Below are 25,951 nucleotides of genomic sequence, written 5' to 3'. Positions count from 1 at the left end.
TAAAACATCAATTTAATAAATAATGCATTTTGAACTCCTACCAGCACAAAGCATGGCAATGTTGTGTTCCTGAGAACAGTTGTGTTGGGGTGATGGTGATTTTGGACAGAGGTGAATCTGAGACTCATTTCCTCTGCACTGAATCTCTTGTGTCCACATCTGAGCGTCTCCTTTGCCAAAAGCAGCTTCTCCCAGCACCTGTACAGGAGCTCCACAGTCCAGCTCTCTACACACAACCTCTGCATCCTGCTGGTCAAAGGCAGCAGCACACACTGACACCCACGACTGATCATCAAGTATCTCTAACCTCCCAGAGCAGCGGGAACCTCCAACAAGACGTACTTCTGAATAAGACAGTCAACAAAAAACATGGCATATACAGCATATCTACAGTATATATTCATTTATGAAGATCGTGATTTGTCAACTCGATTTTATCTTAGTTATTGAATAACCGATTAATGAAAAGTAAATGTTTATAAAATGTTTATTTATAAAAATTATAAACTTAAGTTTTAGAATCTGATATGAACACACAAATGTCTTAAACAAATATTATTTAAATATGTAAAATACTTTACCTGAGCAGATGACTCCAGCATCTTTAGTATGATCACAGTTGCGTTTATCCCATCCCAATGCCCCACAGTTCTTCAGTGTAGACTCTGATCCAGTACACATGACATAACTCATCCATACGGGTCCTGATCCTGGTCCAAAATGAGCTTCATAAAGAGCATCTACAGCCTCTCCACAGTCCAGCTCTCTACACACCACTGCAGCGTCTTTAAGGTCCCAGAAATCATCACACACTGTTCCCCACTGACCTCTATGAAGAACCTCCACTCTACCAGCACAAGGACTGGGGCCACCAACCAGCCTCACATTCACATGGCCTAAATATTGAGCAGAAGCAAAAGGAAGATGAAGAAACTAAAGCGAGTGCAGGGTTGGATTGCTTTAGCTGTTAAAATGGTTTTGTATAAAGGAATTGCATAATAGGTGCCATGCATTATATATTTTTTTCCAGTCAACATGTAGGACTGAGATGTCTGTTTGGTTATACACTGATGAGCTAAAACATTATGACCAGTCATAGGTAAAGTAAATATCGTTGATCGTTGAATTCTTGTAATCAATGTGCTGGATGCAGGAGAAATAGGCAAGAATAACGATCTAAGCAAATTTGACGAGGATCAAAATGTTATGGCAACGCGACTGGGTCAGAACATCTTGTGGGTTGCTTCAGGTAAGCCGTGGTAAGAATTTACCAACAGCGGTCATAGGAAGCCGGACAAACCACAATCCGCGCACCCAAGCCTCATTGATGCACGAGGTCAACGAAGGCTATCTTGTCTAGTCCGAGCCAACAGAAGGTCTTTTGTGGCACAAGTCACACGAACAAGAATTCTAATGATGGTTAAGGGAGAAATGTGTCACAAAACACAGTGCATTGCACTCTGCTGCGTATGAGGCTGCATAGCTGCAGACCAATCAAAGTGCCTATCACCCAACGTCAAAAAACTCAGGAACTGGACCTTAGAGCAGTGTAAGAAGGTCATCTGGTCCGATGAGTCCCCTTTTCTTTTACATTAAGTGGATGGTCATGTATATGTGCGCTGTTTACCTGGGGAAGTGATGGCACCAGGATGCACTATGAGTCAATGACAAGACGAGTTTGATCCTCTGGGCAATGTTATATTGGGAAACCCTGGTACCATTCATTTTTGTGGACGGAAATTTGACACATGCTGCCTACTTAAACACCACTGAAGAATATTAGGCATAATGTTTTGGCTCACGGTTATACTGCAGTTAAATGGTTTGCAGCAGACCAGAGAAAATGTGTACACAATGACTAATTTTTTTTACCATGAGCAAACAGATAAAAATAATAATGCATGCCTCTAATGGTTTCTGTTAAAAAAAAAAAAATCCTTATTATGCATTATTATAATTATCATATTGTTGTTCGAGACACACATGACAGTCAAACTTAATTATAAGTAATTAAAGAACAAAATAATCTGAGAACATTTCAGGAAATAACTTAATCTCTATAATTCATTGTGTACTTACCAGCTGTGATGAGTATTATAACTGAAGACAGTAAAATGAGTGTCAGGCATCTCTCCATCTCCTTCTGCTTGATTAACTCAACATCCAGTTCAAGCTTCTCCGCACTGATGATACAGAAGTACAGGCATCCTCTGAGCCCCTTAATGAGAGAGAAAGAGGTCCGACAACCGCCAATCACACTCACTGTTACCTTATTAGACAGAACAGAGGAAATCATCAAACAACTTCAGTGACAAATCAGAGGAGGCTTTAATGATTTTCTCCATATATATCAAAACTGTCAGAGCTGATGAACTCCTCCTCCCCACCCATCAAGACACACACACACAGACACACACACACACACACTTGACTAACAGGAGACAGGAAACTCTCCAGTTTATTTACAGCATTAAAGCCCAACACCTGCAGAGTATAGATAAAAGCACTGATAGCTAACTGTGAATGTCCTTAACACAGTCCTAATGTCTATTAGTGTATGTCAGCATGACATTAACAAAAAAACAAAAAAGATATTCAAAAAGAAAAATGTTTGCCAAGAACACAGTACACAAGTAAGCCTTTATTAAATTAATGAGAGACAGAAAGGACCCTAAAACTATTTATCCTTAAAGTTAATTTTGTGAAACATTTCATATATCTTAAAATATTTCCTGTAACTAATGTGAAACTTACTTAACTGAACAAAGTGGTTTTCTTGAGGGTGGCCCACAAAAACAACAACAACACATAATCATCAGTGAAGATAAGCCTGTTGTTCACCTTGTGACCAGCAGAGAGAGCCAATAGACTACATTTCTGCTAAAGCACCTTGTTTTGCACATTCATAATTCCACTGTTCCACAGGCTAACATTGTATATTTAAACTAATTAAATAATAAATTAACCTCCACACATTTAAGAGTAAAAGAAAATGTGGTTGGTTTACATGTCAGTCATGTGGTCTTTTTTGGGAGGGGTCACCTGCCCACAGCATATAAATGCTGCCATATGCGTCATCCCCTTTTTTCATTCCAGCTCTTCACCGAGCCCTGACTGCCGGGGGCCCAGAGGTGTTGTACCTCGTTTCCCTCCTTCTGGGAACAGTAGTTATATTTATAACTTAACGTTCCCAGAAGGAGGGAAACGAGGTACAACACATGACTATGGGACATATTCACACCCCGCCAAGTCGCTGAACTAAACATATCCCTTTTCCCAGGGAAAGACGGCGTGTAGTTAACGCTGGGTAAATTGGACAAAACTTGTGCAGTAATGCCTAGCTGGCATCTGCACAAAATCTCAAACCAAACCCATGACATGTCCATGTCCTCGTAGAGAGCTCACACCCTTCCAGGCAGAACCAACTCCTTACATGCTATAGAAATTGCTTTATATAATACCATGTGAAAGACATCGCTCAGATAGCGGCTCCCCACGTGCTGGAGTTGGAAATCATGACAAAAAGGCTGGTTAGGCAAGTGCATGGCCTACAACTGCCCAATGCACCTGCGTACAACTTGCAAATGGCACAAGCACAAAGCAAGTCTCCTGTCTTCCTCTGAGTCAGAGATTTTACAGGGCAGGCTGCTCGAACGAGAGCGTACTACCAACATGCCTTTTAGGCATATACGCCACGTTTGGGCGCAACACCACCAAGCACAGCTTGGGAGCCTCCAATAGTGCATGAGGATCACCAAACGTGCTTCACTGATACCAGTACCAATGACAAGGCAGCATCTTTATATTCAAAGGTTTCTAAAGGCTCAAATAGAGGTTTACAACTAGCCTCCAGAGTCCAGACCTACCATCTGGTCATTACAGTTTGTAACGAGCCAAAAAACACAGACCTAAGCTCCAGGTATACTTTGGATGTCTGCGTTCTGTGTACCATCCGTGTGATGTAATTATTGTCAACAGGAGGGTCTACAGTGTGCATACCACAGCTTATGAGTGACTTGCACAGAGTTCACTTAGAAACATGCATTCCGAACGTATCTGTACTTAAGCCGAAAACATCCCGTCAGCATGCAGACTTAGGCGGACAATACGCATACAAAGCACCATTAATGCCCTCGTGAAAACCGTGTCACCCAATAAACTTCCAGTATGGAATGGGAGTGATTTCCTTCGGAGAAAAACCAGTATCCCCTCAATCAGGCACTGATATGGTACGCATCATACATGTGGAGACTCATCAGTTATCTCTTACCAGACAGATAATTCACAAGTATGTTTGATGAAAAAGAAAATAGGCAAGCATACATTAATGCCCTCATTAAGAGAACATAACCAACTCACTTGAACACTGTCTCTGGTTAGGAGATGCTGAACATGTCAGAAGACTCTGTGGCGAATCAGGACACGGTTTCTCTGAGATTACAACATGTGAAACTCAACAAACCTCCAATTTAGATGGTAACTGAACTCTTATGAAATCTTAAACAACTTTAATAACTGTTAATGTTTTTTTACTGTAAAAAAATCTCTAAAATAAAGAAGTGTAATCATGATTAAATCATTCGATTAAGTCTTACCAAAGCAAGTGATATCGGCCACCTCGTTAGCATAACAGTTGTTCTGTCCCCAGGGTAAAGACGGGCACTGCCACAATGTTGTGTCATGTTTTCGACATTTAAGATGATCTAACCAATTAAGAGCAGATCTCAGGCCCACTGAATATCTGGGTTCACTGCCAGATCTTCCACAGTTCAGCTCCTGACAGATCAGACTCGCTGTGTCTCTGTCCATCTGGTTTATACACACATTACCCCAGGATCCATTGTAGAAAACCTCCAGATTCCCTTCACAGCCCTCAGTTAACCGGATCTCTTTAAACTCTAGACAGAAGATGTTCAATTATATTAATTTCAGTTATTTTTATTTTTGAAAATTAACTTGAAAAACTATTTGATTCCAAATACTACATAGTGTTATTTTCTTGTTGTATATTAAGAGATTCAAAATGACTATTTGTCAATTATTTGCAATGATCCCTAAAATGTGTGAGACTTTACCTGAGCACACGACTCCTACATCCTCCTTGTGTTGACAGTCATGTTTTCCCCAGCCTGGAGAAGAGCAGTTCCACAGGGACGTCTCATTCCCCTCACACTCCACCTCATCCAGCCATATGGGTCCAGAACCAGGACCAAACCAGGCTGGTACCTGCTGGTTACTGAGGGCCACTCCACACTGCAGCTGTCTGCACACCACATGGGCATCTTTAATATCCCAGGAGTCATCACACACTGTCCCCCATGAGCCGCTGTGAAAAACCTCCAGCCTCCCTGCACAGTCTCCCCCAGAACCCACCAGCCTGATGGACCCGTGACCTGATATTCAGAGAGAGAAAAACACATTATTGATCACTAACCACTGAAGAATCTGCCCAGATGTTGCTCTTCTCACCAAGGCAGGAGATTGACAGCTGTTGTGTGGAGCTGCAGTTGAGAGTTTGTGGAGAGCTGCAGTTCCCCAGATGAGCTTCACTCCCAGAGCACTGGAAGCCCGTCACACACTCATGACTGAGTTCAGGACTGGATGAAGAGGAGCCGGAGAAGTTCAGCACAGAGCCACAGCCCAGCTGTCTGCAGACCACAGAGGATTCAGTGAGACTCCAGGAGTCCAGCAGAACTCTCCTCCAGACCTGATGGATGGAAACTTCCACCTCCCCCTCACACTGTCTCTCTCCAGACAACCGCACTAGACCATCATGAACAGCCAGAGAGGAACCTGAGGAGAAATGATTGTTTTACATCAATATATATTTGAAAATATGCTTTACATAAATTTTACATGACAAAATCAGAAATAAATGAAAAGAATCACCAGAGCAGATGACTCCAACATCTCGTCTATGAGAACATTCAGCTCGACTCCATGAAGAGATGGAACATTCTGAGAGTTTTGTTTCATTCCGTCACAATCAAACACATCAGCCCAGATTTCACCACTTCCCTCTCCAAACCAGTCTGATCCCACAACAGACACAGCAATCCCACAATTCAGCTGTCTACAGAGGACACTGGCAGCTCTCATATCCCAGCATGCATCACACACTGTGCCCCAATCATTGAGGAACTGAAGCTCCACTCTTCCAGAACAAGAGTCTGAGCCGTTTAACAGTCTGAGATCAGTGTAACCTGGACAAGGAACTTTTGTCATTACAATGCCCATTACAAAAACATAAATCATACAACATTACTTAACCACTTAGTATCAATGCGAAAGGGAAAAATGGGCAAAGAAAGTTTGTAATATAAAAAATTTAAGATTACAGTATCCTGCATATGATATGACAGAGAATCTATGAAGAATATGCACTGAATATTGATAATTTACCAGAACATATTAGTCCTACATTATTGTCACTGGTGCAGTTGTGTTTGTGTGATGATGATACTGAACAGAAGGAAATCTGAGACTCATTTCCTCTGCACTGAATCTCTTGTGTCCACATCTGAGCGTCTCCTTTGCCAAAAGCAGCTTCTCCCAGCACCTGTACAGGAGCTCCACAGTCCAGCTCTCTACACACAACCTCTGCATCCTGCTGGTCAAAGGCAGTAGCACACACTGACACCCACGACTTTATTTGGAGTATCTCTAATCTCCCAGCGCAAAAATGAGATCCATTAAAGAGTCTGGGGAGGCGACCTGTGAGTATAAATAAATAAACAACATTATAACTATTTAATTATTAATATAAGGACATCGATTCTATTCAGTTTATTTTGCTAACAAAACATTTAAGTTTGGGCAGGCTTGCCTATGCAAATTACTCCAGCATCTTCACCATGACCACAGTTATTTTCACCCCATCTTTTTCTTTTACAGTTCTTCAATGTTGTTTCTGATCCATTACACTTCACTTCATCCATCCATATTTGTCCTGATCCTTGTCCAAAGTGAGCAACACCAACTGCACGTAATGCTTTACCACAGTCCAGCTCTCTACACACCACTTCAGCAGCTCTCGTATCCCAGCCATCATCACACACTGTTCCCCACTGACCTCCATGAAGAACCTCCACTCTACCAGCACAGCGACTGGGGCCACCAACCAGCCGTACACTGCCTGCACACAAGAGTTGTGTATCTATGAAAGTCCATACATTTATAGATTTTATGGGTTTTTTGTGTGTGTGTGTGCAGTTCACTTAAATAGTCCTGTTGTGAAAAATCACTTTTGAATTTCCCTCAATCCCTCAAATCATAACAACAGAATGTATATTATAACACATCAAACCAAACCAAACCAAACCAAAAGACCGTTTAATGCAATTACAAAAAAGAAAATAATTTGAAAGTGAGAATCTGCATTTTTAATATAAGTAAGGAAATCTTACTTATAATATAAGTAAGGATAAGTAAGGAAATCTAAGCTATATATTTATATATAAAGAAAATAATCTATTTAAGAGAAATAAAATTTACAAAGTTATACCCAATTTATTGATAGTACACAGGAAGATCCTTATGTTAAATATTAAACTACTTTGATTTAATATGTTCAAAGGAACTGACTGGCCCTTTAACTGAAGGTAAAAATACCTGCAGTGGTGAGTGTGACGACTGTGGACATCAGCAGGATTGTGAGACAGCTCTTCATCATCCTCTGCTCGGCACTTCAGTACAAACTTTTCATCCGCTCTCTTAGCAATTCTGAAGAAAAAGAGACTCTTGTCTGCTCTGGTGAGAAAGATAACGGTAGAGAGAGGGGAGGGGGCTTCTGAAAACCACCAATCACACTCAGAGTTAAACTTCAAGAAAACAGCTACAACAACAAATCAGGCAAGGCATTTTCAAATGTCTCCATATAGATAAAGAGAATGCCACTTTTGATGAACAAGACTCATCCTCTACCTTACAGAGACACTTTACTGAGTAGACACACACATGATAAAGTGCTGAGAAAGTCACACAGCTGTCATGATTGTGAATGTGGGAAACACTTCAGTATACATACAGCGCCAAAGTCTGACACCTGCAGAGAAGAGATACAAGCTCTGATAACTAACTGCTGACAACAAACACAAGAGGCACAAGACAGAAAGACATATCAACGTACTATTAAACAATAACAGTATTTCATAGAACTTGATTAAATTTTGCATTTTGTTTACAAAAAAATAATAATTCATAATAATAACAATGACACACAATATTCATGCACATGGTCATTTTTATTTTAATTTCTAAATAAAAAACATTCAAATCAATTCAAAACAACAATCAAAGTGGATACAAATATAAAACAAGTACATAAATCATAAATCACATGTATGCCGTGTACTGTACCCTCTGCAGGACATAAAGAGTCAAGAGTTACATTCTTATGAGGTAAAGATCCTTGACCACGGCTGCTGTTTGTAAATGTATTTCCCAAAGTATATATACATGTCCACGATTAGTGGGTTTACATTCAAAAGGAATATGATCTTTTTTAGAAGTTGCTGTAAAATATTAATAACTAGAGCAGTGGAAGTTAAAATAAAATGTATTATTATTATTATTAAATGGTGAAGTATGTGAAATCATAACAATTATATACAAACTAATTTGGTTTTTGTGTGCGTTCTCTCAAATCGCCAAGTCTAAATCATAGAAATGTTTCAGTGCAATGGGATCACAAAAACGTGTTTTGTAAAAATCTCTGGAAAGATAAGTTTAAACTAAACATTTTTTCCTGTCAAACACTGATTCAATTGTAATCGATTTACTAAATTTCAATTTAACATTTTAAATAAAATTGATTGGTTTACAGCAGTTGAAACTTGTATAGCGTCTAAGACACAAACTCTGCAGACCACTTAAATGCTTTGAAATGATTTGAGGCAGTGGGTGTGGTTTCAGTTATACTGCCCCGCCCTGTTTTCTTGGCTCCTCCCCCACATCATCATAGTCTATTAGAAAACAAGAGAAAATTAATTTATCAACATATGCTTTAAAAAGTATTATAAATGAACGCATTCATTTTGACAGTCAAGTTAAAAGAGCAATGAATATTATAAAGTGATTATAAAAACTAAATGCAAATTCACTGTAAGGTAAAGAGATGTCAGTAACGTACCAAACTCATCACCCATATACTCCCTTACATTATTCACATCATCATACTCCCCCTGAACATCCTCTGATTTTATTAACCTTAGTTTATATGACACTATAATTTAAAGACAAACAAACAAACAAAACGTAATTTGAGAGAGTAATTTGAAACACACACCTGCATTATCATTGGAGAATTGTCGTACAATGATGACATCATCATAGTTTTCAGGCAAGTCTAAATATATAGACAAAGCATAAATGCATCCATTAAATGTACAAAATATGGGATTTTGAAACAGTGCATTAGTATAATTAAAGTGGATATAAATCTATATTGTTAAAACTTACATAAATTATAATCATGAGATCTCAGTCCAACAGTGATTATATCATCATAATACTCGGGTGTGACTTGCTGTTCTTCTAAATGAGTTAACAGCAAAGAGGAAATAAACAAAAACTGCTTTTACTATTCAGAGGCCCAATAGTTCATTTAATTTGGTCAAATCAGTTAAAGTCACTGACCTTTTGGCCCTTCAGTGGTGGTGATGTCATTACAGTAGTCATGTGCGGCTACGACTGCAGAGTTTGCTTTAAAAAGCGTGGAGGAAAGGGGAAAAAAGATTCAATAAATACTTATCTGAATTATTACGTGCTGAATAGTTTATAGAATTTAACCTGCTAACCAAATTTTTTGATTAATTTAACATCCATTAATTTCTGTATGTAGCAGATACGATTATTATATTTGGGTCCTCTAACCTGAAAGAAGCTCATCAGCATCTTCATGCCCAGAGTACTGGTCTTCAGAAAGGACACTTTCTATTATGGAGGAGTAGATCCATCAGACACATTCAATATCGTAAATCAACCAAAATCCACACTTCCTTTGAACCACAACACTAACCCTGCATCATTCCAGATAACACACAAAAGTCCCACAAATGGATCTGTGTGATTTATTCTGCTCACCTCTCCGAATAAAGTGATTACCCGTTTGATCTCCGCAAATCAGACTCTCTGACATTTACTCACCCCTCTGAGTGAAGTGATTGTGTCTGCGATGAAGCTCCTCATAAACGGCCTCAGTCTTCATACTGTGTCTCCTCTTAGAGAGAGCTGTGAGTGTAGACAGACAAACCTGCTGTCAGTTCACAACACATGACTGATCACACACTGAATAAGACACAATATGACAGTCTCTGGATCTCTCCTACCTCTCCTCATCACTCTGTTCCGCTGAATCAGTATAAGCAGTGGCACTAAGAGCAGTAAGAGCACAACTCCCAGTACAATCACAGGCACGGAGAGAGACGCTGGAGGAGTTTGTGGAGGAGTGACTGATGTTGAGCTGGAGCGCACTGTCTGAGAAACTGGAGGAGAAGCTGATGTTGTTGTGGCAGGAGTAGTGGACACTGACAAATCTGAAAAAACAGACACAAACACATTTATATTATTAACATGAATACACAAATGTGTAAAAATGACTAATATCAGTCAGTGTTTTGCTCTGACTTGCACAGGTGAGTCCAGCGTGCTCTTTGTGGGAGCAGTCAGTGTGGTTCTTCAGGGAGCGAGGACAGTCCCACAGGTGAATCTCATTCCCTCTGCACTCGACTCTGTTCAGCCACACAACACCTTCACCAGCACCAAAGGCTGAATTCCCATCAGCCCTCAGTGCTGCTCCACAACCCAGCTGCCTGCAGACCACCTGAGCATCGCTGATGTCCCACAGATCATCACAGACTGAGCCCCACACAGCGTTATGATACACCTCCAGCCTCCCAGAGCACCGGCCCGCCCCTCCACTCAGTCTGAGAGGAACATGCTCTAAATCACACACATCACAGATATAGACATTGGCCAATAATATACAGTTCTGTAAGCAGTTACACCTACAGAGGGGAATGTGTGGTGCAGTGTTAAAGGGGACTTAAACTGCATTTTTTATTTTATTCTCATTGTTCTATGACATCCACTTATAATGCAGCTGCACTCAAAAGTTGGAAGTAAATGCCCACTGCTATGACTGGGTAGCAGTTCTGCATATTAAAATCATTTTCAACGCCCCCGACATTACACGTGAGGAATTGTTTTCAAAACTTCCACTGTTAAAAAATTACATATACATGACTTTTATATATGTCATTTTTTTGCCCCAAACACGAAATTACATACATACATTATATATGGATCTTATGATCTTTATGTTCTTTATCATTTCTTTATCAATACATTTCTCTATATTTCTTTATCAAATAAACTTACCTGAATAAAATCTCTGGTGAGGAGATGAGGACTCGTGGCTCTCTTCCACTAATGACAAGTTAATTATATTATATTGTATTGTATTATATACATATTATGCATATACTCAAACCATTCATTGTTAATTCAAATAATTAATTGATAAAAGATCACTCTCGTATTGATTGGTGAAGGAATATGCACAAGCTGTACCTGAGCAGGTGATTTTGGCCACTTCATCTTTATTGCAGTCATTCTGTCCCCATGGTAAAGATGGACACTGCCACAGATTCAAATCATGTGGTCGACATTTTACTTTATCCAGCCAGTAAGGAGCTGATTCCAGTCTTGGTGTAGAAGAGGAAAAAGCACTAGATATCCCACAGTTCAGCTCCTGACAGATCAGACTCACTGTGTCTGGTTCCATCTGGTTCCAGCACACATTACCCCAGGATCCATTGTAGAAAACCTCCAGATTCCCTTCACAGCCCTCAGTTAACCTGATCTCGTTAAACTCTAGATGGAAACATGAGACCAACCTCATCTTTCAATCCAACCCCATTCATTTGAATGACTAACATATAGCATAACATATTCATAAAACAATTTCCCTAAAATATTTCATATTCAGTTACTTAATAACAATTTTTTCAACTGTTTACCTGAGCACACGACTCCTACATCCTCCTTGTGTCGACAGTCATGTTTTCCCCAGCCTGGAGAAGAGCAGTTCCACAGGGACGTCTCATTCCCCTCACACTCCACCTCATCCAGCCATATGGGTCCAGAACCAGGACCAAACCAGGCTGGTACCTGCTGGATACTGAGGGCCACTCCACACTGCAGCTGTCTGCACACCACATGGGCATCTTTAATATCCCAGGAGTCATCACACACTGTCCCCCATGAGCCGCTGTGAAAAACCTCCAGCCTCCCTGCACAGTCTCCCCCAGAACCCACCAGCCTGATGGACCCGTGACCTGATATTCAGAGAGAGAAAAACACATTATTGATCACTAACAACTGAAGAATCTGCCCAGATGTTGCTCTTCTCACCAAGGCAGGAGATTGACAGCTGTTGTGTGGAGCTGCAGTTGAGAGTTTGTGGAGAGCTGCAGTTCCCCAGATGAGCTTCACTCCCAGAGCACTGGAAGCCCGTCACACACTCATGACTGAGTTCAGGACTGGATGAAGAGGAGCCGGAGAAGTTCAGCACAGAGCCACAGCCCAGCTGTCTGCAGACCACAGAGGATTCAGTGAGACTCCAGGAGTCCAGCAGAACTCTCCTCCAGACCTGATGGATGGAAACTTCCACCTCCCCCTCACACTGTCTCTCTCCAGACAACCGCACCAGACCGTCATGAAGAGCCAGAGAGGAATCTGTGTGAAAGACGTCTGATTTAATTATTGTATTTCAAGGTAATTTATAAAAAGTCATTTATAACATTTATTTCAATAAATCCCCTCACTAGAGCAGATGACTCCAACATCTCGTCTATGAGAACATTCAGCTCGACTCCATGAAGAGATGGAACATTCTGAGAGTTTAGTTTCGTTCCCGTGACAATCAAACACATCAGCCCAGATTTCACCACTTCCCTCTCCAAACCAGTCTGATCCCACAACAGACACAGCAATCCCACAATCCAGCTGTCTACAGAGGACACTGGCAGCTCTCATATCCCAGCATGCATCACACACTGTGCCCCAATCATTGAGGAACTGAAGCTCCACTCGACCAGAACAAGAGTCTGAGCCGTTCATCAGTCTGAGATCAGTGTAACCTGGATAAAGAACTTGTCATCATAAAGCCCATTACAAAAACATCTATCATACAACATATCTTGTTTGAGAAGATTTTCTCTTTATGTGTGAAATATTATGTAAAGATGGGTAAATATTATTCAGTAACAATCCAAAAACAACTAATCTATATACTAATCTAATAAAGTATATCTAAAACATGACCTTGACATGAACATTCTTTACCAGAGCATATCAGGCCCACGTTATTGTCACTGGTGCAGTTGTGTTTGTGTGATGATGATACTGAACAGAATGAAATTTGAGACTCATTTCCTCTGCACTGAATCTCTTGTGTCCACATCTGAGCATCTCCTTTGCCAAAAGCAGCTTCTCCCAGCACCTGTACAGGAGCTCCACAGTCCAGCTCTCTACACACAACCTCTGCATCCTGCTGGTCAAAGGCAGCAGCACACACTGACACCCACGACTGATCATCAAGTATCTCTAACCTCCCAGAGCACAGGTGAGATCCATTAACGAGTCTGGAAGGTTTATGGCCTGTTTATAAGACCCACAGTGCACAGTAGACAAAAACAAATGATTGATAATTAATTGTTAATAATAACAATGCAGATATGTTGTTAATATGCAAATAATTAAAACATAATCATTCTTTGTGTTAGTACAAATTCTTGGGTAGCAGGTGAAAACAACTAGGGAATAAAGCTTTAAAGTAAAACATTATTTACCTGAACAGATGACCCCGGCATCCAAACTGTGAGTACAGACATGTATGCTCCATCCTGATGACCCACAGTTCTTCACTGTAGACTCTGATCCACCACATAAAATAGTATTTGCCCAGATTGGTCCTGATCCTGGTCCATAATAAGCATCACCCAGAGCATCTACAGGTTCTCCACAGTCCAGTTCTCTACACACCACTGCAGCATCAGACATATCCCAGAAATCATGACACACTGTTCCCCACTGACCTCTATGAAGAACCTCCACTCTACCAGCACAGCGACTGGGGCCACCAACCAACCTAACTTTTTTTTCACCTTTATGTGACAAAGGAAATAAAAGGAGACTATGAATAAGAGTAAGATACTTAAAAGTTAATACTCACATTTTATTTTAACTCTTACCAGCACAGAGCAGCCCCTGGTCATTATCATGAGAACAGTTGTGTTGGGGTGATGGTGATGTTGGACAGAGGTGAATCTGAGACTCATTTCCTCTGCATTGAATCTCTCGTGTCCACATCTGAGCGTCTCCTTTGCCAAAAGCAGCTTCTCCCAGCACCTGTACAGGAGCTCCACAGCCCAGCTCTCTACACACAACCTCTGCATCCTGCTGGTCAAAGGCAGCCGCACACACTGAATTCCAGGTGTTTCTATGAAAAACCTCCACTCTTCCAGAACAGCGAGAATCTCCAACAAGCCTGACACCTTAAAAAATTATAAAAACAGTTTAAAAATACTTATAAAAACGTTATCTATTTGTGTATTTATTGTCATTAATTTTCTACCACAAAGAATCATGGTAAAATAATTAAATTATTTATATATCTTATATTCACTCTTTTAAACATACTGAAATCATGTAAAAATCATACTAACATTATCAGTACACCTTAGGAAACATTATAAAACAATAAAAATGCAGTTCATGTCCTCTGTAATAACATTAAAAAATGGTGGCATTTGGAGCCGCTAACCTGAGCAAATGACTCCTGCATCTTTAGAGTGATCACATTCATAAAATCCCCACTGTATTGATGCACAGTACTTCACTGTTGATTCTGATCCAGCACATAACATAAGACGTGCCCAGATTGGTCCTGATCCTTGTCCAAAATGAGCACCACCTAGAGCATCTACAGGTTCTCCACAGTCCAGCTCTCTACACACCACTGCAGCTTCAGTCATATCCCAGTCCTCATGACACACTGTTCCCCACTGACCTCTGTGAAGAACCTCCACTCTACCAGCACAGCGACTGGTCCCATTTACCAGTCTCACATTCTTTTTTTCTGTAATAGAGAGAAAGAGATTGAAAATGAGATATTGGTATCTTGACTTATGGTATCTAGCTATATATAATAACAGCAAGAGCCAAGAAAAAGATATAGACAAAGTGAAAGCATCACACAAAGAGGGATTTTTTTTAAATGTATTATTCAATATCAACTATTGTGAAGTTAATATGTATTATACATTTATGGGAATGAAAAAAATACTGCTCAAACCTGCACACATCAGTTTAATATTGCTGTCATGAGAACAGTTGTGTTGGGGTGATAGTGATGTTGGACAGAGGTGAATCTGAGACTCATTTCCTCTGCACTGAATCTCTTGTGTCCACATCTGAGCGTCTCCTTTGCCAAAAGCAGCTTCTCCCAGCACCTGTACAGGAGCTCCACAGTCCAGCTCTCTACACACAACCTCTGCATCCTGCTGGTCAAAGGCAGCAGCACACACTGACACCCACGACTGATCATCAAGTATCTCTAACCTCCCAGAGCAGCGGGAACCTCCAACCAGCCTGACTTCTGAAAGAACATAAGAAAATCCTTTGAATTAGGGGATGCAACTTATATCAGTTATTTTATTTTCCTTAATCTTTTAAAACAAAAGATAGATAAAACATTGTGAATATCTTAATTAATTAAGTTCATTTTGTTAATTTTTCCCTTTAAAAAATAAAAAATAAAATAAAAAACCTTTAATGAAACTAAGCTACAAAAACAGCTCATACCAAAATGATACGATCATTCATATTTTTGGATGGTTTGCTGACATCAGGGGCCTGTTTTTTCCAGTTAATTAATGCATTACATACATAGTTCAAAAGTTTGGAATTACTTTGAAAAGGTTACATTTTTGCGAGAAAAAAAAATTCTTACCAAATTAATTAAAAAAAATACAATAAAGACATTTGGTTAGTACTTTATTTTACAGTCCTGTTTCACATTTACATATGTACTGTGAATTCTTTTTTAATCAACTAACATTTATTTTTCTTGCAGGCTTAACATTTGTATGCTTTTGAGAACAAAATACTTTAGCCAAAGTATATACTTTAAAACACTTTAGCCAAAGTTAGTGTGTTGAAATAGTGGAAGCATATGGACATGGCTAGATGGCTAACTAAATATAATAACCCTATAAATGGAGTAATGAGATGAAGTAATGAAGTAAGTTGGTGAATTGCACATATGTAGTATTGTATTAGAGTAACCAATTGTATTAGAGAAAAAATATGTAATGAGTCATGTTATCTTTGCCATGTACCTGTTCTGTATAAACTGTTGTATTATTTTCTGGTGGGATTCTCTGGGATTGAAACAAGATCAATTCAAAAGGCATTGCCTGGAGTCTGTCTGGTTACTGCTGCACAGCAGGTCAGTGGAACACTACAGATCTTATTCCCAAGTGATATTGTTCTTAGAGGGTCAGACGTCGCACAACTATTAGGCTAACTATTAGAAGTCGGGCTATTAGGCCTCTGGAGTTACTGATGCGGTCAGGTAGATATGACCCGGTTTCAGAGACAGGGCTTAGAATAATCGAGCTCAGCACTCAGTGCAATATTGGGCATTTTAAGTATATAAATGCATTTTAATATGCATTTTAGTCTGGGACTAGATTAAGCCTTGTCTGTGAAACCCGGTGTAAAATTCTTAGGCATCTTATGCGGACAGAATATAATTCTTAGGCATGTGGGTTTTCTAATATGTTTAGAGTAGCATTACTTCGGCGTCAGGGGTTGCTGACATGGTCAGAGTGGGAATCACCAGAGGATAATATTAAAATTAATATTATCCTCTGGTGATTCCCAGAGGATATTATAAACTAGCTGTGTCGGGCACAGCTAGTTTATTTTAAGTCAAGTGCATCGGGGAATTTCTTTCACAGTACTTACTGTAGTAATTACAATAACTAGGTACTAGCCCTGAACCTAATCCTAAACTTAATCATAACCCATGTAGTTAGCCTATATTACTCAGTACTTGCTAGAAAAATACACTGTAAGTAAAGTGATAGTGCCTGCACTGAAAAATTAAGAGTGCAACCAGCATTATAATTTATTTATGACATGTTATAAATTACTTTAAAAAAAGATATTATGTTTAAAGAACATTCCATCAGTGACAATGATAAGTTTAGTATTTCCATTTCCTGTTTGTTCTCAGGTCTATTTTAAGTCCAAGGGGTAAAATAGGCCCGAGTTTAAAAAATGACTGTTTTTGACAGCCGTTTTTCTATAATAATACAAAATGTTTAGCTTACCTGAACAAATGACTTGAGCGCTCTTATTGAAACACTCGTCATGAATACTCGATTGCATGGATCCACATTTCTTAAGTGTAGACTCCGATCCATTACACATTGGATTTTTTATTAAGATTGGTCCTGATCCCAGACCAAACTGTGCATCCCCAAAAGCATCTACAGGTTCTCCACAGTCCAGCTCTCTACACACCACTGCAGCATCAGCCAAATCCCAGCCAACACCACACACTGTTCCCCACCGACCTCTATGAAGAACCTCCACTCTACCAGCACAGCGACTGGTACCATTTACCAGTCTCACATTCCTTTTGTCTGAGAGAGAGAGAGAGAGAGAGAGAGAGAGAGAGAGATTTATATATTGACCCATTTACTACACTGCACCATGCACCATAACACCAAACCATTTCAAAAGGTCTCTTATTGATAAAAAAAACAAAAAACAAACATATTTTGTCTAGTTGAATAATCAATTATTTTAGATTTTGCCAATATGAAATTAAACATCTGAAATGTATGGTTTGGTACATCTGAAACCAAAAATAAATGAATGCAATGAGAAAACCTCAAAAGATTTAAATCTATTTATTATATAGAGCTTGTAAAGATCCAATTCTGGGCTGCTGTTCCACTCCTAGCCTGCAGGGGGTGCCCTCCTTAAGCTTCCCTGTCATGCTCCCTCCAGGTCTCCAGATGGCACTTTAACTACAGGCTCAGTGCTCTCGACTCCTGCAGATGGCGCTAGTGTATTTAATTGTACTCGGAACACTCCTTGTTAGCCCTGATTCCCTTCACCCCATTGCCGTTCCTGAAATGGAGCCAACTGCTACCAAGTCTCTTGCTCATTGTCCTGAGTTATCCCGAGTCCCCCAGGAGTATGCAGACCTCAAGGAAGTCTTCAGTAAGACCCAAGCTGCCACACTACCACCCCATAGAGCTCATGACTGCACTATTGAATTAGTTCCTGGTACTTGCCCACCACGTGGAAGGCTCTATTCCCTCTCTGGCCCTGAGAGATTAGCCATGGACAAATATCTCAAAGAAGCCTTGGACAGTGGATTCATCCGTCCATCCACCTCACCTGCAGGGGCCGGCTTTTTCTTTGTTGAAAAGAAGGACGGGGGTCTCCGACCTTGCATAGACTATCGGGGTTTAAACCGTATAACCATCAAGAACCGGTACCCTCTCCCTCTTATGTCCACAGCTTTTGAAATCCTGCAAGGGGCTACCATCTTTACCAAACTTGACCTTCGTAATGCGTACCAACTAGTTAGAATCCGTGAGGGGGATGAGTGGAAGACGGCTTTCAACACCCCGACAGGCCACTACGAATACCAGGTAATGCCGTTTGGCCTTGTCAATGCACCAGCTGTCTTCCAAGCCTTTATTAACGATGTTCTCCGAGAAATGCTGAATATATTTGTGTTTGTCTATCTGGATGATATTTTAATTTTCTCTCGAAACTACGAAGAGCATGTTCAGCAGGTCAAACAGGTCCTGGCCCAGCTACTGAAACATAAGCTTTACGTAAAGTTAGAGAAGAGTGAATTTCATGTTCCAGAAGTTTCCTTCCTCGGCTTCACCGTATCAAAGGGCAGCCTTCAAATGGATCCAGGCAAGATAGAAGCAGTTTTGGATTGGCCTCGACCAACTTCAGTGAAGCAGGTACAGCGCTTTTTGGGCTTTTCCAATTTTTATAAAAGATTCATTAGCAACTTCAGTTCTGTTGTGGAGCCTCTTTCTGCATTGACCAGGAGTTCAATTAGGCCATTTGTGTGGACCAGCAGAGCAGATCACGCCTTCAACAAACTAAAACAGCTCTTTACATCTGCCCCAATCTTAACCCTCCCTGATCCAGAACTCCCTTTTGTGTTGGAGGTGGATGCCTCTGATGTGGGAGTAGGCGCTGTCTCATCACAGAGAAGTAAGTGCGATAACAAGCTTCACCCATGTGCCTTCTTCTCTCGTCAGCTTACCTCAACACAGAGAAATTATGATATTGGGAACCGGGAGCTGCTGGCTGTTAAGATGGCTTTAGAGGAGTGGAGGCACTGGCTGGAGGGGGCCAAACAGCCATTTCTCATCTGGACGGACCACAAAAATCTCACTTACATCCAGCAGGCAAAGAGATTGAATGCCCGACAAGCCCGATGGTCCCTTTTTTTCAATCGGTTTAATTTTACTCTCTCCTATCGTCCAGGTTCTAAGAATCTCAAGCCAGACGCACTCTCAAGGCAGTTCGAACCACCAGAAGTGGAGTGTTGTCCAGAACCCATTCTCCCCACTTCCAGAGTGGTAGCTCCCATTCAATGGGATATTGAAACAGCAGTAAAGAGGGCCCAACGGCAGCAGCCAGGTCCAGGTAATGGCCCTCCAGGGTGTCTCTTTGTTCCTAACCTTCTACGTTCTAAGGTTCTACAGTGGGCTCACTCTTCTCTCCCTTCTGGACACCCTGGGATCACTAAGACATGCAAGCACATCCAGAGAAGATTCTGGTGGCCTAGATTGCAGAGAGATGTCCGGGCTTTTGTCGCCACTTGTGCTGTCTGTGCTCAGAACAAGGAGCCTAGGACCCACCCTCATGGCCTGCTGCACCCGCTGCCCATACCAAGACGCCCTTGGTCCCACATTTCCTTGGACTTCATTACAGGCTTACCACAGTCTCAAGGAAACACGGTAATCCTTGTAGTGGTAGACAGATTCTCTAAGACTTGTCACCTCCTACCTTTGTCCAAGCTTCCCACAGCTAGCCAAACGGCGTAACTATTGATGAAGCATGTGTTCAGGATTCACGGTTTCCCCCAGGATATGGTTTCTGATCGGGGCCCGCAGTTTACAAGATCTCAAGATAAGTTTTGAGCCTTATTGTAACCTTTTCGACCCTTGTGTCTATTTGTTTCTCTGTTTTTGGAAGCTCTGCTTTCCTAGTTACTTTGTACGTTGTGGTTTGGTTTCTCAAGTAAAGACTATTTTTATTTTTTGGAAGACTCAAGTCTCTTGACTCTTTACTCTTCTGCTCTTGGGTTCCATTGTCTGAGAGATAGCTCAGTGGAGAACACGCCACACTTAGAACACCAGAGACCCAGGTTCAAGTCCAGCCAAGGACGGCATCATTACAGAGCTGAATTTAAGGAATCATGTTTCGTGCTTTCAACTTTGAGAAGGCTCTGATATATCCGCAAGCAAAAACAATCTGCTTCTACTGTCACCAATATTTACATTTTTTAAGGATACTACTTAAATCTCTGCCTTTTCTGAGGATCGATGACCCACACCCACCCGTTAAATTGCAACGAACCATCCAAATGTCATTGTATTCACACTCACCACACTCTGGCCATTCACTCTCGGCATGCACTCAAATTGGGAGAGAGACAACAATTAAAACATCAATTTAATAAATAATGCATTTTGAACTCCTACCAGCACAAAGCATGGCAATGTTGTGTTCCTGAGAACAGTTGTGTTGGGGTGATGGTGATTTTGGACAGAGGTGAATCTGAGACTCATTTCCTCTGCACTGAATCTCTTGTGTCCACATCTGAGCGTCTCCTTTGCCAAAAGCAGCTTCTCCCAGCACCTGTACAGGAGCTCCACAGTCCAGCTCTCTACACACAACCTCTGCATCCTGCTGGTCAAAGGCAGCAGCACACACTGACACCCACGACTGATCATCAAGTATCTCTAACCTCCCAGAGCAGCGGGAACCTCCAACAAGACGTACTTCTGAATAAGACAGTCAACAAAAAACATGGCATATACAGCATATCTACAGTATATATTCATTTATGAAGATCGTGATTTGTCAACTCGATTTTATCTTAGTTATTGAATAACCGATTAATGAAAAGTAAATGTTTATAAAATGTTTATTTATAAAAATTATAAACTTAAGTTTTAGAATCTGATATGAACACACAAATGTCTTAAACAAATATTATTTAAATATGTAAAATACTTTACCTGAGCAGATGACTCCAGCATCTTTAGTATGATCACAGTTGCGTTTATCCCATCCCAATGCCCCACAGTTCTTCAGTGTAGACTCTGATCCAGTACACATGACATAACTCATCCATACGGGTCCTGATCCTGGTCCAAAATGAGCTTCATAAAGAGCATCTACAGCCTCTCCACAGTCCAGCTCTCTACACACCACTGCAGCGTCTTTAAGGTCCCAGAAATCATCACACACTGTTCCCCACTGACCTCTATGAAGAACCTCCACTCTACCAGCACAAGGACTGGGGCCACCAACCAGCCTCACATTCACATGGCCTAAATATTGAGCAGAAGCAAAAGGAAGATGAAGAAACTAAAGCGAGTGCAGGGTTGGATTGCTTTAGCTGTTAAAATGGTTTTGTATAAAGGAATTGCATAATAGGTGCCATGCATTATATATTTTTTTCCAGTCAACATGTAGGACTGAGATGTCTGTTTGGTTATACACTGATGAGCTAAAACATTATGACCAGTCATAGGTAAAGTAAATATCGTTGATCGTTGAATTCTTGTAATCAATGTGCTGGATGCAGGAGAAATAGGCAAGAATAACGATCTAAGCAAATTTGACGAGGATCAAAATGTTATGGCAACGCGACTGGGTCAGAACATCTTGTGGGTTGCTTCAGGTAAGCCGTGGTAAGAATTTACCAACAGCGGTCATAGGAAGCCGGACAAACCACAATCCGCGCACCCAAGCCTCATTGATGCACGAGGTCAACGAAGGCTATCTTGTCTAGTCCGAGCCAACAGAAGGTCTTTTGTGGCACAAGTCACACGAACAAGAATTCTAATGATGGTTAAGGGAGAAATGTGTCACAAAACACAGTGCATTGCACTCTGCTGCGTATGAGGCTGCATAGCTGCAGACCAATCAAAGTGCCTATCACCCAACGTCAAAAAACTCAGGAACTGGACCTTAGAGCAGTGTAAGAAGGTCATCTGGTCCGATGAGTCCCCTTTTCTTTTACATTAAGTGGATGGTCATGTATATGTGCGCTGTTTACCTGGGGAAGTGATGGCACCAGGATGCACTATGAGTCAATGACAAGACGAGTTTGATCCTCTGGGCAATGTTATATTGGGAAACCCTGGTACCATTCATTTTTGTGGACGGAAATTTGACACATGCTGCCTACTTAAACACCACTGAAGAATATTAGGCATAATGTTTTGGCTCACGGTTATACTGCAGTTAAATGGTTTGCAGCAGACCAGAGAAAATGTGTACACAATGACTAATTTTTTTTACCATGAGCAAACAGATAAAAATAATAATGCATGCCTCTAATGGTTTCTGTTAAAAAAAAAAAAATCCTTATTATGCATTATTATAATTATCATATTGTTGTTCGAGACACACATGACAGTCAAACTTAATTATAAGTAATTAAAGAACAAAATAATCTGAGAACATTTCAGGAAATAACTTAATCTCTATAATTCATTGTGTACTTACCAGCTGTGATGAGTATTATAACTGAAGACAGTAAAATGAGTGTCAGGCATCTCTCCATCTCCTTCTGCTTGATTAACTCAACATCCAGTTCAAGCTTCTCCGCACTGATGATACAGAAGTACAGGCATCCTCTGAGCCCCTTAATGAGAGAGAAAGAGGTCCGACAACCGCCAATCACACTCACTGTTACCTTATTAGACAGAACAGAGGAAATCATCAAACAACTTCAGTGACAAATCAGAGGAGGCTTTAATGATTTTCTCCATATATATCAAAACTGTCAGAGCTGATGAACTCCTCCTCCCCACCCATCAAGACACACACACACAGACACACACACACACACACTTGACTAACAGGAGACAGGAAACTCTCCAGTTTATTTACAGCATTAAAGCCCAACACCTGCAGAGTATAGATAAAAGCACTGATAGCTAACTGTGAATGTCCTTAACACAGTCCTAATGTCTATTAGTGTATGTCAGCATGACATTAACAAAAAAACAAAAAAGATATTCAAAAAGAAAAATGTTTGCCAAGAACACAGTACACAAGTAAGCCTTTATTAAATTAATGAGAGACAGAAAGGACCCTAAAACTATTTATCCTTAAAGTTAATTTTGTGAAACATTTCATATATCTTAAAATATTTCCTGTAACTAATGTGAAACTTACTTAACTGAACAAAGTGGTTTTCTTGAGGGTGGCCCACAAAAACAACAACAACACATAATCATCAGTGAAGATAAGCCTGTTGTTCACCTTGTGACCAGCAGAGAGAGCCAATAGACTACATTTCTGCTAAAGCACCTTGTTTTGCACATTCATAATTCCACTGTTCCACAGGCTAACATTGTATATTTAAACTAATTAAATAATAAATTAACCTCCACACATTTAAGAGTAAAAGAAAATGTGGTTGGTTTACATGTCAGTCATGTGGTCTTTTTTGGGAGGGGTCACCTGCCCACAGCATATAAATGCTGCCATATGCGTCATCCCCTTTTTTCATTCCAGCTCTTCACCGAGCCCTGACTGCCGGGGGCCCAGAGGTGTTGTACCTCGTTTCCCTCCTTCTGGGAACAGTAGTTATATTTATAACTTAACGTTCCCAGAAGGAGGGAAACGAGGTACAACACATGACTATGGGACATATTCACACCCCGCCAAGTCGCTGAACTAAACATATCCCTTTTCCCAGGGAAAGACGGCGTGTAGTTAACGCTGGGTAAATTGGACAAAACTTGTGCAGTAATGCCTAGCTGGCATCTGCACAAAATCTCAAACCAAACCCATGACATGTCCATGTCCTCGTAGAGAGCTCACACCCTTCCAGGCAGAACCAACTCCTTACATGCTATAGAAATTGCTTTATATAATACCATGTGAAAGACATCGCTCAGATAGCGGCTCCCCACGTGCTGGAGTTGGAAATCATGACAAAAAGGCTGGTTAGGCAAGTGCATGGCCTACAACTGCCCAATGCACCTGCGTACAACTTGCAAATGGCACAAGCACAAAGCAAGTCTCCTGTCTTCCTCTGAGTCAGAGATTTTACAGGGCAGGCTGCTCGAACGAGAGCGTACTACCAACATGCCTTTTAGGCATATACGCCACGTTTGGGCGCAACACCACCAAGCACAGCTTGGGAGCCTCCAATAGTGCATGAGGATCACCAAACGTGCTTCACTGATACCAGTACCAATGACAAGGCAGCATCTTTATATTCAAAGGTTTCTAAAGGCTCAAATAGAGGTTTACAACTAGCCTCCAGAGTCCAGACCTACCATCTGGTCATTACAGTTTGTAACGAGCCAAAAAACACAGACCTAAGCTCCAGGTATACTTTGGATGTCTGCGTTCTGTGTACCATCCGTGTGATGTAATTATTGTCAACAGGAGGGTCTACAGTGTGCATACCACAGCTTATGAGTGACTTGCACAGAGTTCACTTAGAAACATGCATTCCGAACGTATCTGTACTTAAGCCGAAAACATCCCGTCAGCATGCAGACTTAGGCGGACAATACGCATACAAAGCACCATTAATGCCCTCGTGAAAACCGTGTCACCCAATAAACTTCCAGTATGGAATGGGAGTGATTTCCTTCGGAGAAAAACCAGTATCCCCTCAATCAGGCACTGATATGGTGATACAGATCTTCACCTGCACCAAACTTCAAACAAGCGCTACTTTGACATAACATGGTGTGCTTCAGAATGCAAGTGCCCTGTTTTGTCGCTATAATCAGATTCTCCTTCTCTCAACATGTAGGTCCTGGAGACCACAGTTCCCGTTGAGGGTACAGAATCTGGGTCCTGCCTGGGACAGCAGGTCCCTGCGCAGGGGAAGACACCATGGTGTCCAGCAGTGACATACTCGCGTTTGTCGCGTACCATGTCTTTACCGGCCAGCGAGGGGCCACAACAATCAGTGACAGACCCTCCTGAACCACTCTGTCTAGAGTGGGCTGTCCATTCCACCGAGAGAAACATGTACAGTATAGTCTTGGGCCATGCGACAGGGCATCCACCCCCAGCGGGGCGCTCCTGTCTATTGAGAAGAACAGCAGACAGCGCGTGTTATTCATTGACACAAAAAGATCTACCTCGGCCCTGCTGAACCGAGCCCAGATCTGCGCCACTATTCCCATTCGAGGGTGCAGGCGCTACTTTCTGACTCGTGGTCCCCCTCTGGACATTAGGCCGACTCCAATATTCATACGGCCCGGGACATACACTGCCCGGAGTGCCGCTAAATGCTCGCTGGCCCATATCAGGAGCGTCCATGTCAGTTGCAACAGAGGAAGAGAGCGAGTACCTCCCTGTCTGTTTATATACGACTTTACTGTTGTGTTGTCAATTCTGACTAACACATGTCTGCCCTTTAAGTGCTGAGCAAAGTGTTTTGGTGCCAGAAGAACCGCCTGTAACATCATTTATGTGACGCTCTTTCCGGCTGCCGATCACTCTCCCTACAGAGTTGCACTGGCACAGAGCTCCCCATCCCTGTAGTGATGCATCCGTCATCACCACTATACGTGATGTAGCTCTCCCTAGAGGAATCCCATCTGTCAACAGACCCGGG

At 41.3% G+C, this 25,951-nt stretch overlaps 2 protein-coding genes and 1 long non-coding RNA gene across 3 annotated transcripts in view; all 3 read right to left on the bottom strand.

Annotated features, from left to right (window-relative positions):
• Window positions 1-2,199, bottom strand: part of LOC137049123 (uncharacterized) — a 41,305-nt gene extending 39,106 nt beyond the window's left edge. Inside the window, 3 exon segments of the mRNA XM_067427506.1 lie at window positions 42-344; window positions 582-896; window positions 2,080-2,199. Of these exon segments, the coding sequence (XP_067283607.1) occupies window positions 42-344; window positions 582-896; window positions 2,080-2,137 (676 nt within the window). The 5' untranslated portion in view covers window positions 2,138-2,199.
• A 271-nt stretch (window positions 2,200-2,470) lies between these two features.
• LOC137049122 (uncharacterized) overlaps window positions 2,471-25,951 on the bottom strand; it is an 85,110-nt gene continuing 61,629 nt past the window's right edge. Inside the window, 23 exon segments of the mRNA XM_067427505.1 lie at window positions 2,471-2,484; window positions 4,360-4,431; window positions 4,596-4,898; window positions 5,076-5,393; window positions 5,431-5,793; window positions 5,890-5,979; window positions 5,982-6,203; window positions 6,403-6,714; window positions 6,827-7,135; window positions 10,627-10,941; window positions 12,021-12,338; window positions 12,376-12,738; window positions 12,828-13,142; window positions 13,348-13,662; window positions 13,854-14,156; window positions 14,250-14,558; window positions 14,828-15,142; window positions 15,353-15,661; window positions 17,403-17,717; window positions 20,826-21,128; window positions 21,366-21,680; window positions 22,864-23,002; window positions 23,212-23,268. Coding sequence (XP_067283606.1) covers window positions 2,471-2,484; window positions 4,360-4,431; window positions 4,596-4,898; window positions 5,076-5,393; window positions 5,431-5,793; window positions 5,890-5,979; window positions 5,982-6,203; window positions 6,403-6,714; window positions 6,827-7,135; window positions 10,627-10,941; window positions 12,021-12,338; window positions 12,376-12,738; window positions 12,828-13,142; window positions 13,348-13,662; window positions 13,854-14,156; window positions 14,250-14,558; window positions 14,828-15,142; window positions 15,353-15,661; window positions 17,403-17,717; window positions 20,826-21,128; window positions 21,366-21,680; window positions 22,864-23,002; window positions 23,212-23,268 — 5,994 coding nt within the window.
• Window positions 9,506-9,934, bottom strand: LOC137049577 (uncharacterized). The gene is made up of 3 exons (XR_010899648.1): window positions 9,874-9,934; window positions 9,637-9,702; window positions 9,506-9,534 (listed from the first exon to the last, which is right to left on the bottom strand). It is a non-coding gene; the product is annotated as an uncharacterized lncRNA (long non-coding RNA).

The sequence above is a fragment of the Pseudorasbora parva genome, chromosome 20, assembly GCF_024679245.1.
Source record: "Pseudorasbora parva isolate DD20220531a chromosome 20, ASM2467924v1, whole genome shotgun sequence".
NCBI classification, from domain to species: domain Eukaryota; kingdom Metazoa; phylum Chordata; class Actinopteri; order Cypriniformes; family Gobionidae; genus Pseudorasbora; species Pseudorasbora parva.
This window is presented reverse-complemented; position numbering and strand designations above follow the sequence as displayed.